Here is a 13,189-nt window from a genome sequence, read left to right as displayed (position 1 = left end):
TGAAATTTTGAAAATTACGCAGTACCGTATCAGAACAATGTATTTTAAAAATTAGAACAGGTAGATCCAGCATAAGCTGGGCCACTTGTTTACTTCCAAGCTACCGTGGCGCAGATGCAAGGACATGAGATTTCTAATCAATAGTTTCGGATCCAGCATTTTTTGGTCGAATTTTTGCTGCATAACATTGGCAGTTTGAATAGAAACTGTAGCTGCTTTATTGGTGGTCATTTTTTCAGTGTTTTTTTTAATCTTCTCTTCATTTCAGTTTGTTTTTTCCTCTTTAGAGTTCGTTTTTGCATTTTCCTCCCGTGTGTCTGCGAAGCACAGCTTCGCCTCTGTGTTGAACTTCCAACGTTAGTATGTTAAAAATTAAGCCAGTATTTTTTGTTTCCTTGCATATATTGACTTTTCGAGCTGTCTGTAGGCTATGTTTTGTGATGGAGCCCTTGGTTAAGACGTAAATTCGTCGAAAATAAATTTCCATGAATATTATAGTGTCCGAGCAGGGATTTATGTTATCCTTGAAAATTTTCACCCCTAATATTCACAAAAAAGATCGAATATGACACAGATCTTTTGTATCGGAAGTGGGGCGACGATCCACTCAGCATGTTTCAAACTAGGTATTAATAGTTGCTTGGTTAGTTTCTTTTGATTTTCTGGATGAAGAGCACAATAATTCATGAGTACTGTTTTGTCATTGATTTCTCAGTCTCATAAGTTGATTCGAAAATGAAAGTATGAGACAAAACGAGCCACAGGTTAAAAATTTTAGATTTCGGTTAAAAGAAGCTGGCAAGAAAGATCATTTTATTATGAAAAATTCTCATGTTTGTGCTCATGGAAGTGGCATTGAAAGGAAGAGAATTGATTTGAGGATGAAACGATAGCATAAAAAAAATTACCAGCCTCGATAACTATTCTGAAAATTCTGACTTAAAGACTACAATATTTGTGGCTAAATCAGTTCCGGTGTTTCAGTAACGGGTCACAGGTAACAGCTCAAAATTCGTTAGTTTCGATTGTTAAAAGGAAGGCAAACTCCCCTATCGAACAGCAAAATTGTAAAGGTCACGAAAAACTTGATCTACTTCTAATTTTGAAAACGGAAAATATTTATCAAATTTCCAAGCGAAATAAAATGTTTACCTGTTGATCCAGTTTTCTCAAATTGGGTAAATTTTAACGAAAAAGTGTCCATCATTAATTGTTCTACAAATTCAAAGGTCTTAAAGGCCATCTATTTTTTTCGAAATTCAAAAATTGAAGGTTTTCGAAAAAACAAGGTTTTTTCAGTTTCCTTGCATTCATTAGTTTTTTCCAACTGTTAGCTGGCTATGTTTTGTGTGTCTGCAAAAAGAATAAACAAAATTGGGATTTCTCTCAAGATATGTACATGAGTGACAGTGAAACAGAGGAGGATGGGGGGTACCTGAAAAGAGTGAAACCAGAGAATAAATCAATCGTGATTCTGAAGGGATCTATCGCAGTTGGTGATCTGGAGTCGGGAGTGGATTTCGAGATAGAGGAAGTGAATAGGGAACTACTGGATGGGCCGAATGGGGATGCCAGATTAGAGGCGGAAGACAACGAAGAGTATATTTCGGTGAGTTGCTCTCTCTCTCTATCTTGGCTGTTATGATTACAGCTTTTGTAGAAACTTTCATCTTGACATGGCGAATCCGGTAGTTATGTAACCCAGCCATCATATGATTGCGAGCTCAAATCGCGCTTGCAGTGCAATTTTCAAGGTGACCGCTTGTATCATAGCCATAACTCAATGGGCTCATGATTAAGTGAGCTCTAGTTCAACTTTAAGTTATTAACCACCTCCTGGTTAGGCCTCTGACTGGTTGACTAAAAATCGAAAAAACGGCTGTTTATTTCTACATAGATTTTGAATTTAATAGACAAATCTTCTGGCAAATAATGGTTATATGATTACCTGCTAGGCTGTTATATACTTACCCGCTAATGCTCAATGATAATTGAATCTATTTACGCTTGCGATTAGCGTGTTATCAAAGCAAAATATAAGAAATTTCAGTTCAACATTTGTTTAACAAAATCACAAGAATGATTGGACAGCATGATTGATGTGCTGACGTGATCAATTCCTTGAAAGATCAAATTAAACTAATGGTTGCTGTAATAATACTTATTCACTAGTTATATTAGTGCTGCTGATTTGAAGCTGTGTTGATCGGGAACCTTTTTTTCAACCTTATTTTTAGGTCGACCAAACTGATTTTCCGAGAACTGCCAAAGAAATAATAAGACCCTGTTTTAGAAAAATTTTGTGCGCCGCAGGCAAAATTTTGAAAAATCGTTTTCAGGCACTTTTTCTTAAAATTTTGACCAAAAAAATTGCGTTTTTTCGGTGCGCGCTCCCCCCTCAAAATTAGTATATATTGGCGCCAAAGGCGTCTTTAAAAAAAGTTTAGGGTCCGTCAGCCAAAAATGAATATCTCAGAATAGTACAAAGGGGGGACCCTTTGTGTCGGCAGGTGGTCGAATCCCTAAATCGGCCCTTGGGTGGGTACTAGTAACTACAGGGTAGTTTCAGGGGGGAATTGAAACTTAAAATATTTTTTTTCTGTTCAAATAATTGTTGAGCCAGGCGGTTTTTGTCTCCTTTTCTGTCTGCAAGCTTACAGATGTTTGTGTTGCTATGTTTGTGATACATGCAATGTTTGTGATACATTGAAAATATGTTTGTGTTGAATATGAGAATTGCATATCAAATTACCGATTATACTTTTTTGACAGGAAATCTGTTCTCCATGCAATCCATTCAAATCTGGAACTGGAAGTGACGAAGAGGACGGAGGGGACTTGGATTTGGAAAGCCTCAAGCGAAAAATGAAGGACATCACTGACATGTTCTCGTCTCATCACAAGGAGCTCATCTTCAAGCGAGTGCTGGAGGCATCGCCTCTGAAGGGGGAGCTAGGAGCAGTAGTGTCTAGTGGCTTAGTGAGTGTGGACTACTCTGCCTACCTTGAGGGACAAGATGAGCCGTTTGACTCGACTAGGAGGCGAAGACATCCGCATACATTTACAATCGGAGATTGTTCTACGATAGAAGGTATAGTTATGTTCCGTTACACTAAGAAAGCTTCGCGTTTGAAGGTTATTGGAAGCGAAGGGTCTCGCAGTTGAACGGTTCAAATTAGTGTTGGACGCATTGGAAAGTTTTTCACTTTGCTCAAAAAGTTGAGTTTTTCTCAAAAAGTGTTACCAATAGAACGATCGCCTACTCCTCTGTGTGCCTGCATATTCCCCTAGTCTCCTATTAGCTTACCCCATAGGAGACTTTCTCAAAAACACTCAAAAAGTGTTACCAATAGAACGATCGCCTACTCCTCTGTGTGCCTGCATATTCCCCTAGTCTCCTATTAGCTTACCCCACGTACCCTATCTCGAAATCGACCCTTCTCAATAGGAGATTTGGATACAATCGAAAGAAAAAATTCGCAAGCTGCCCTGCATAACCGGATGCGCCCAATTTTCTTACTCAATGAGTTATGGCCCTGGGATTTTGAGACTTTCTGATTAATGTGTGGTTAAGGGTTCAATCGAAAGAACAGATTGTGGGCATCTTCCCGGCAGAAGCAGCTACGGCCTAATTTTTATAGATACACTTAGCCCGCCAATTCTGATGTAATTGTTCTAATGAAAGAATATGGTGCAAATATCTCTCCTGCATAAACGGTTGTTTCCTTTTTTTTGTAGAAAAAGCCGGTATAGCTTTGGGAAATTTTTAGCGCTCAAGGAAACTTTTGTGATATGGCAAATTATATACATATGTTATTGGTGGCGAGTTGCAGGGGATTTTAAGCATCCGTGGCATTTTTAGGCATCGAGTTGGGCATTCGCACGATGAAAATAGGAGAGCGAAGTCAGTTCATAGTTGCGCCTGAATTGGCGTACGGGAAGTTGGGACTCCCCAATGTAGTGCCTGCGAACTCAGAAGTACTTTTTGACATCCAGGTTAAAGACTGTGTTTTGGGCGATGCCATCGAACAGCTGGCTCGTAATCCGGAGCAAGAGGCGAGTGAAGGAAGTCAACGGAGTAGTACAGATGATTTGCAACTGAGGTTGAAGGCGTCCAAACAGGCTTTCAAAATGGGAAACAGCCGATATAGAGTGAGGCTAGTTTCTTTGTATTTATTTTTGCCTTCAAATAGATGCATAAAAATTATGGTTTTACTATTGCGTCAATTGATGTAACCGCTGGCTATATTTATGACTTTTTTGTGTTTTTTTCTGGATAGAGGAAATAGGCTTGCCTATTAAGGGGATATGTTCGTGTAATATAGCGTCCCATGATGGAATGGAATGTCGATCAGATGGGGTGTTTTATATTTTTCAGGAGCTACAAGGATGCTCTAAGCCACTACAGGAAGGCGGCAGACATGGTCAGTTGGGAAAGTGCGAGGGACGAAGCGGAGGATTATGTACGCATGGCCCTATGGGCTAAAATCATGCGAGGAGTATGCAGGTGAGAAGGGATCGTTAGTTTAGTTGTGTAGGGGAGTACTATGTTTAATCTGATTATGCAGTTGGATATATTTTAGCAAAAAAAGCGCGTATATCAGGGGCGGCAGGTGGTCGAATCCCCCCCAGGCGCAGAAAATTTGGCCAAAACAGGATGTTTTTAGTGCTTTGGTGGGAGAGCTGGGAAAATCGATTTAATCGACCTGCCGTATATCAATTTAAAAATATTTCAACTTCTTTTTTCATATGCGCAACGTGATTTTGAGACACATATGCGGAAAGAGCCTGATAGCTTAACAAATTGTAATCGAATCTTAGTTCTATAAGAATAGTATTCAGTAATGTTTGTTTCGATTGAATAGCATGGGTTTTGAAAAATAAATGCTCACTGGTGCGATTGATTAGATGATTTTCTCTTTCAAACACTCAAAACTCTCTCTCTATCTCTCAAACAGAATCGATCTCTCCAATTCAAACAAGTTCGGAACCGAAATCAGTAGCTACTACAACAACAGTAGATGATTTTCCTTTTAGATGTCTTTTCGAGCTGGCCAAGTATAGACCATGTCTTGCGGAGTGTAAACAAGTTCTGGAGTACTACCCAGACGATCCGGTCGTTAATCTCCTCAAGGGCCAATGCTTTATTTTACTGGGAAACAATATAGATGCTGCCATCAGAGCATTCGAAAGAGGACTCTGTTCATGTCCTGGAAATGCCTCACTGAGTGAAGCTCTCAATAGTGCAATCAAGCAAAAACATAGTAAGTGTTTTGTCTATCTCGGGAATGATCAAACGTTCGAATCCGAGACCATGTCAGTTTTTCTAATTCGAGAAACGTAGTTCAGGCTCTTATATAGGTCGCGATGATTTGTTTTTTGTTTTTTTTTTTGGAAAAACTTTGAAAGTTTTTTCAGGCTCAAATTTTCTTTTTCGAGGCTTGACTTTTTTGTTAGCTGAGTCCATTTCTTTTGGTAAAAGGAACGCAAACTGCATTATCGAATGTAAAAATCACGAAAAACGTGATCGACTTCTAGTGTCAAAAATTGTTACGAAATTAGCATTTAATTTTCAGATTTCCTAGCGAAATAAAAAGTTTACCTATTGATCCAGTTTTCTCAAAATGGTTTAATTATATCGTAAAAGTGGCAATCATCATTTGTTCTGAAATTCAAAGAGATTTAAGGGCATCTATTGTTTTCTTTAAAATTCGAAAGTTGAGATTTTTGCCAAAAAAAACCAAATCAATTTTTCTGTTTAATTGCGTTCATTGACTTTTTTCCAACTGTCTGTCGGCTATGTTGTCGGTTTCCATTCCAAGTGAATTTTCAAAAATATTGATGGACTATTACTTAAACATAACATAAAATTACTGATTTTCCAGCGAAATAAAAATTTTGCCTATTGATCCAGTTTTCTCAATTGTTCGAGAAACTCACATAGCTCTAAAGGGCATCTTTTTCTTCGAACTGTTTTTTTTTTGTTTAATTGCGTTTATTGATTTTTTTTCCAAATGTCTGTTGGCTAATAACAGTCGATGAATGTAGTTCAGGTTCTTATGTAGGTCGCGATGATTTTTTTGTTTTGTTTTCTGGAAAAGTCTTAAAATTTGATCAGGCTCAATTTTTTTTTCGCGGTTTGACTTTCGATTTTTCTTTGAGTTCAGTTAATTTCAATTCCTTTGTTAAAAGTAAAGCAAACTCCACTATCGAACAGAAAAAGTTAAAATAAGGTCGCGAAAATTTTGATCGACTTTTAGTTTCGAAGATGGGTTTTAATTTTCAGATTTCCCAGCGAAATAAAAATTTTACCTATTTATGACCCAGTTTTCTCAAATTGGGTTAATTTTACCGAGAAAGTGCTAATCATCATTTTTTCTGGAAATTCAAAGAGCTTCTAGGGCATTTTTTTCTTTGAAGTTCGAAGGTTGAGTTTTTTCAAAGAACAAGTCAGCTTGTTTTTTTTTGTTTAATTGCATTTATTGATCATTTTCCAACTCTCTGTTGGCTATTAAGTATTAACAGTCGATGAACGTATTTTTTTGTTTTTTTTTCTTTTCAGGCAAAGTCTTACAAAGTCTTATACTTTGTTCAGGGTCAATTTTTTTCTTGTTTTGATCTTTTTCGGTTTCCATTCCAAGTTAATTTTTAAAAGTATTAATAGAATATTACTGAAACATAACTGGATTTTTCAGGCGAAATTGCGGACGAGAAAAAGAGTGTAAACAATCAGAAACTAGCTGAAGGCATGCAAAAGTTTTGCGGATCTTCAAAGCAAAGTGACACAAAAGAACAGCAGAGCAAGAGCCGTGCGGCAAAGTTCTCGAAGCTGAAGGATAACTTCAAGAACAGAATACAGACAAATATCATGAAGGTAGTTGATGGTAGTGAAACTTGGCATGATTTTCCAACTATGAACCTCACGAGTCTCGAGTTTGAGTATATCAAATGTGCGGCTGAGGATGCTGGGCTTAAACAGGAGGAGCGTGGAGTGGCCGTCGATGGACGTTTGTCGGTATTTAAATCCAAGTGATAAAAATATTTGATAAATTTAAATTATTGAGTTCGTCCTAGAATAGTTCCTTGATTTTGAATCTGATGTTTTTTGCTATTGAGATAAGTTAAATGTTTGATTACCTTTGTTTTGATTTTGTTATAATGGCTGTTGGAGACAGAATTGCCATATAGAATACTGCGGTGGTAATTTTTGATAGTTTTTCTCTAGTCGCTTTGATTCTTTTGTCGGTGTTTTTAGGAAAAAGCTTGCGCTGAGTTTGCTAACGCTCAACAAATTCGATTTTCATTTCACTTTATTTCTCAAATTCAGCTCATTTCCTTTGCGAATAGGAAGCCAACTCAACTATCAAACAGTTGAAGTGAAATGTGAATGAGTTCTAGTTTTAAACCTGGATTTTTGAAGTTTCTGAACGTTACGAAATTAGCATTTAAAAATCACGAAAAACGTGATCGACTTCTAGTGTCAAAAATTGTTACGAAATTAGCATTTAATTTTCAGATTTCCTAGCGAAATAAAAAGTTTACCTATTGATCCAGTTTTCTCAAAATGGTTTAATTATATCGTAAAAGTGGCAATCATCATCGTAGTGTTTTGATTTTGTTATAATGGCTGTTGGAGACAGAATTGCCATATAGAATACTGCGGTGGTAATTTTTGATAGTTTTTCTCTAGTCGCTTTGATTCTTTTGTCGGTGTTTTTAGGAAAAAGCTTGCGCTGAGTTTGCTAACGCTCAACAAATTCGATTTTCATTTCACTTTATTTCTCAAATTCAGCTCATTTCCTTTGCGAATAGGAAGCCAACTCAACTATCAAACAGTTGAAGTGAAATGTGAATGAGTTCTAGTTTTAAACCTGGATTTTTGAAGTTTCTGAACGTTACGAAATTAGCATGTAAAAATCACGAAAAACGTGATCGACTTCTAGTGTCAAAAATTGTTACGAAATTAGCATTTAATTTTCAGATTTCCTAGCGAAATAAAAAGTTTACCTATTGATCCAGTTTTCTCAAAATGGTTTAATTATATCGTAAAAGTGGCAATCATCATTTGTTCTGAAATTCAAAGAGATTTAAGGGCATCTATTGTTTTCTTTAAAATTCGAAAGTTGAGATTTTTGCCAAAAAAAACCAAATCAATTTTTCTGTTTAATTGCGTTCATTGACTTTTTTCCAACTGTCTGTCGGCTATGTTGTCGGTTTCCATTCCAAGTGAATTTTCAAAAATATTGATGGACTATTACTTAAACATAACATAAAATTACTGATTTTCCAGCGAAATAAAAATTTTGCCTATTGATCCAGTTTTCTCAATTGTTCGAGAAACTCACATAGCTCTAAAGGGCATCTTTTTCTTCGAACTGTTTTTTTTTTGTTTAATTGCGTTTATTGATTTTTTTTCCAAATGTCTGTTGGCTAATAACAGTCGATGAATGTAGTTCAGGTTCTTATGTAGGTCGCGATGATTTTTTTGTTTTGTTTTCTGGAAAAGTCTTAAAATTTGATCAGGCTCAATTTTTTTTTCGCGGTTTGACTTTCGATTTTTCTTTGAGTTCAGTTAATTTCAATTCCTTTGTTAAAAGTAAAGCAAACTCCACTATCGAACAGAAAAAGTTAAAATAAGGTCGCGAAAATTTTGATCGACTTTTAGTTTCGAAGATGGGTTTTAATTTTCAGATTTCCCAGCGAAATAAAAATTTTACCTATTTATGACCCAGTTTTCTCAAATTGGGTTAATTTTACCGAGAAAGTGCTAATCATCATTTTTTCTGGAAATTCAAAGAGCTTCTAGGGCATTTTTTTCTTTGAAGTTCGAAGGTTGAGTTTTTTCAAAGAACAAGTCAGCTTGTTTTTTTTTGTTTAATTGCATTTATTGATCATTTTCCAACTCTCTGTTGGCTATTAAGTATTAACAGTCGATGAACGTATTTTTTTGTTTTTTTTTCTTTTCAGGCAAAGTCTTACAAAGTCTTATACTTTGTTCAGGGTCAATTTTTTTCTTGTTTTGATCTTTTTCGGTTTCCATTCCAAGTTAATTTTTAAAAGTATTAATAGAATATTACTGAAACATAACTGGATTTTTCAGGCGAAATTGCGGACGAGAAAAAGAGTGTAAACAATCAGAAACTAGCTGAAGGCATGCAAAAGTTTTGCGGATCTTCAAAGCAAAGTGACACAAAAGAACAGCAGAGCAAGAGCCGTGCGGCAAAGTTCTCGAAGCTGAAGGATAACTTCAAGAACAGAATACAGACAAATATCATGAAGGTAGTTGATGGTAGTGAAACTTGGCATGATTTTCCAACTATGAACCTCACGAGTCTCGAGTTTGAGTATATCAAATGTGCGGCTGAGGATGCTGGGCTTAAACAGGAGGAGCGTGGAGTGGCCGTCGATGGACGTTTGTCGGTATTTAAATCCAAGTGATAAAAATATTTGATAAATTTAAATTATTGAGTTCGTCCTAGAATAGTTCCTTGATTTTGAATCTGATGTTTTTTGCTATTGAGATAAGTTAAATGTTTGATTACCTTTGTTTTGATTTTGTTATAATGGCTGTTGGAGACAGAATTGCCATATAGAATACTGCGGTGGTAATTTTTGATAGTTTTTCTCTAGTCGCTTTGATTCTTTTGTCGGTGTTTTTAGGAAAAAGCTTGCGCTGAGTTTGCTAACGCTCAACAAATTCGATTTTCATTTCACTTTATTTCTCAAATTCAGCTCATTTCCTTTGCGAATAGGAAGCCAACTCAACTATCAAACAGTTGAAGTGAAATGTGAATGAGTTCTAGTTTTAAACCTGGATTTTTGAAGTTTCTGAACGTCTTCAAGGCTTTTGTATAGTTGGCGATGATTTTTTTTGCCGTTTTAGTATTATAAGTGGAAGGAAGAAAATTACCTAGGTCTTGCTGTTACCATATTTTTCATTTAATTGAGTGGCCTTAGAACAGATGTATGCCTCTTCAAAGTTTTGGGCAAATGCCAGAAAGTAATGGTCGATTTTTTCTGCCCTAATACTCATCTGTCGATCCATTTTTTGAAGCCAACTGTATTATTACACAATTTTGATAAAAGAAATTCAACTGGATGTTTGTGGAACCATTGCTGAGAATTTCAAATCATATCAGTTTTGTAAATTGTTGGGCTGAAATTTAAAATTCACTCTTCAATTAGCTGTTGCCAAACTCAGAAGCCAACGTTTTTGCTCCACCGGAAGATTGATTTTCTACCTGAGAAGATAAAAATTGATGTTATGCTTCCTTGATCGAAATGAGCTAATTTAAGAAATGATCAAAAAAAATTTCGATTGGCAGTTTGCCTGATTAAAAACTAGTTTTCTCAAAGTTGAAATTCGAACAGCAAAAGAGTAACGTTCACGAAAAATCTGAATGTTTGCCAGTTTCAAAAGTTGATTATGTTTTGAAGATTTGGCTGCGGAATGAGAGTCGTGCCTATTCATTTAATTTTTAAGATTCAATGAACGCAGTGCAGACTCTTATTTAGGCCTTTATAGATTTTTTTTATTCAAAAAAATTCTTCTCGCTCAAAATTGATTTTTTCGCAGTTATTTAGTTCAATTCTTGTTGACACGAGGGAGCTAGCGAGAGCAGTGTTACAGTATTAACCTGTCTTTTTCCTAGCTAGTTCAAAAATAAAAATGCTCATTTGGTGGCACTTATGCTATAATCACAATCTATAAGATTGGAAACTTCATAGCGTCTGTTCTCTGCTTTATTGGTGGATAGTGTTTACCGGCTGGCAAGCAACTTTGAATTTTGTGGAAGGACGTGAAAATCGAAATGTACAGGTCGGAGGTTCAATGCCGCTTCAAGCAATAATTATTTTCATGCTGATGGCTTTTTTGCTTCATAGATTTGGCGATTTAATGGAACGAGTCTGCTTAGTTAGTGGTTAGTGTTAGCAACTGTTCTTTAAAAAAACTGTTCTTGGAATTCAAACTGCTTAAGAAGCAGTAATTTTTTTCTTTGCAGTTTGAAAGTTTTCCGTTTCTTTGCGTTCATTGACATTTTTCCAGCTGTCTAAATTGACGAATGGAAAAAGATGTCACATGGTCTGAGCTAGATTCATTTTCAATTTCATTTGCGAGAGCAAGTGTTTTGTTATCGATAATTTTATTTTTTCCCGAAAATTGTGAAGTTGATTCATTCGTGAATATTACCAATTTCGAGAATCCTTCCCGCTTGAGGCTCGAGTCACAGTCTGACCTTGTTTTTTTTCAAAAAAAATATAACGAATTTCGGACTTTCGTTGGTCTGCTTATGTTTTGTTGGCCTATTCGCCACATCGGGGATTTTTTTGTGCTGTCAGCAATTGAAATCGTAGATGCAAGTGTTTTTGATTTAGTCCTAATTTGTAAAATTAATTGCCCTCAGTTTGCGTAATTTCCTTGCTTTTCCTTTGTTTTTTTTTCGCTTACAGGCTTTGTCAGGTTTCATTAATTTTGCATTGGTTTTATTGGCTTTCTTATCGTATTTTAGGCCGCATTCAAGGCAAAAAATGAGTGATTGTCTTGAAAAATTTAGGTGGTTTTGTGTTGCAAGATTTTCAATTCTTGAAAACTTAATTGCACAAATTTTTTTAATGAAAATTTATTTATGATTGATTTTTTTGGTTTTCGGTTCAGCGGTTGTCCGCCCAAATTTTTTTGGCTTAGTCGCCGCTCGGTAAATAATTAAAGTTTTTATTGGTGATTGCGTTTTTTGACTGTTTCTCAGAAGTTATTTCCATTTTTTTCCAAACAAATAAAAAAAAAATTCAGTTTTTGTCCTTTCGTCTCATTTTCTTTTTGCCAAATTGCAATGCTGAGCTTGAGTTGTAGTTCAAGTCATGCGAAGCTACGTTTTGCCTCTGTATAAATTTAGTCTAGGCACTTGTGTGAAAAGCTTAGCTTAGTTCCTATTCATTTTTATCAAACAATCCAGCACTTGTTTGAAAAATTTGTCTCAATTCTCAGTGCAAGGTGATGGTTTTGATTTTCCCATATTTAGTTGTTGTAACTTTTAATTTCTCGCAGTAAGTATTCCGTTTCCAAAAAAATTGTCAGCTTATTATTTGTCTGCTTATGTTTCTTCATTTTTTTCGCGGAACAACTTTACTCTGGCCCATTAATTTCGGCTTTTATTTTATCGGCTTAGTGACCTAATTTTTAGTCGTTTCAAGAGAAACATAATGTTTATGCTCAGTAATTTGCACAAAATGCTTAAATCTTAATAGATTTTATTGTTCAAGTTTTTCATGACAAATTTTTTCGCCTTTTAGTTTTTTTTAGGCTTGATAGGCTCCGACTTATTATATCGGCTTGATGGCCTTGTTTTATGTCTTTTCTATTGTCCTGGTTTTTTTTCAAAATTAGCCTGATTCATCTTGATAGATCTAGAATTTTCGGTTTTTTTTCGTCTTTTTCAGACTAAGCGGCTTTCTGGTTTTGTATCGCAAGCGGCTCTGTTACTTCTAATTCTTCAGCAAATTTGGTCATCCTTTACTTGAATAGATTGGCAGTAAATTCAGAAAAAAAATGTTTCATCTCTTGAAGGTTCGATGTGAGTTTGAGTTTGAGTTTTTCAGTTCGCGTTATTTTTTTTTCAACCCTTTTGTAATTAAAGCAATTCTTGTTTTTAGCTTCTGCCTTGGGTTGATTTTCAAGCAGATCTTGCTACCCGCGAAATCAAAAGTATCAGCAAAAAAGCTATCAATTTGATTTTTAATCAGTTTTTTCAAAGTTTTTGATCCCAATATCATTGAGAAAAAAAAGAGACATTAATTTACCGCTTTTGGAGTGGATCGGAAATGTCCGTCGCGGTCAGGTCGATTTTAATTGTCCTAAAATCTTTCGCAATTATTTCTTATTGGGATTAAATTTAATACCTGTATTTTTAATCATGTAAAAATTAATGATGAGCCGTTAGTAATTAAGTCTTTTTATTAACGCCCGACGACTCCCGACAAAAAACCGACCACAAATTTTGAAAGGAAATTCTGGAAGTAATATGTTACGGTACTTAGATAGCAACCGTTTGTTCTTGTCATTCCGTACGCCAACAGTATCGGATTTTCAACTCTGTGTTTCGAAATTTTTTTGAAGCGTTGTGAAGCGTTTCTTTAGTAATGCCTGTCTTCATATACTATCCTGACCTGGGAGATCTTTGCAACCAGCGTT

General features: G+C 35.7%; 1 protein-coding gene across 1 annotated transcript; it reads left to right on the top strand.

The window, feature by feature from the left end:
- Positions 1-1,370: 1,370 nt before the first annotated feature.
- LOC134854030 (inactive peptidyl-prolyl cis-trans isomerase shutdown-like) lies at positions 1,371-7,129 on the top strand. The gene is made up of 6 exons (XM_063870096.1): positions 1,371-1,609; positions 2,773-3,091; positions 3,863-4,157; positions 4,379-4,507; positions 5,038-5,264; positions 6,696-7,129. The coding sequence occupies exons 1-6, from the start codon at positions 1,394-1,396 to the stop codon at positions 7,031-7,033; spliced, it is 1,524 nt and encodes a 507-aa protein (XP_063726166.1). The 5' UTR covers positions 1,371-1,393; the 3' UTR covers positions 7,034-7,129.
- The last annotated feature ends 6,060 nt before the right edge of the window (positions 7,130-13,189 follow it).

The sequence above is a fragment of the Symsagittifera roscoffensis genome, chromosome 9 (assembly GCF_963678635.1).
Source record: "Symsagittifera roscoffensis chromosome 9, txSymRosc1.1, whole genome shotgun sequence".
Classification (NCBI taxonomy): domain Eukaryota; kingdom Metazoa; phylum Xenacoelomorpha; order Acoela; family Convolutidae; genus Symsagittifera; species Symsagittifera roscoffensis.
The sequence above is the reverse complement of the archived record's forward strand: the minus strand, read 5'-3'. Positions and strand labels throughout refer to the sequence as shown.

Bases quoted from the DNA above. Each gene is read 5' to 3' on its own strand.
- LOC134854030 (XM_063870096.1), top strand. From the start codon at position 1,394: ATGTACATGAGTGACAGTGAAACAGAGGAGGATGGGGGGTACCTGAAA. The intron at 4,158-4,378 runs GCTAGTTTCTTT...TATATTTTTCAG, and splicing joins AACAGCCGATATAGAGTGAG to GAGCTACAAGGATGCTCTAA. The intron at 4,508-5,037 runs GTGAGAAGGGAT...TTTTCCTTTTAG, and splicing joins ATCATGCGAGGAGTATGCAG to ATGTCTTTTCGAGCTGGCCA.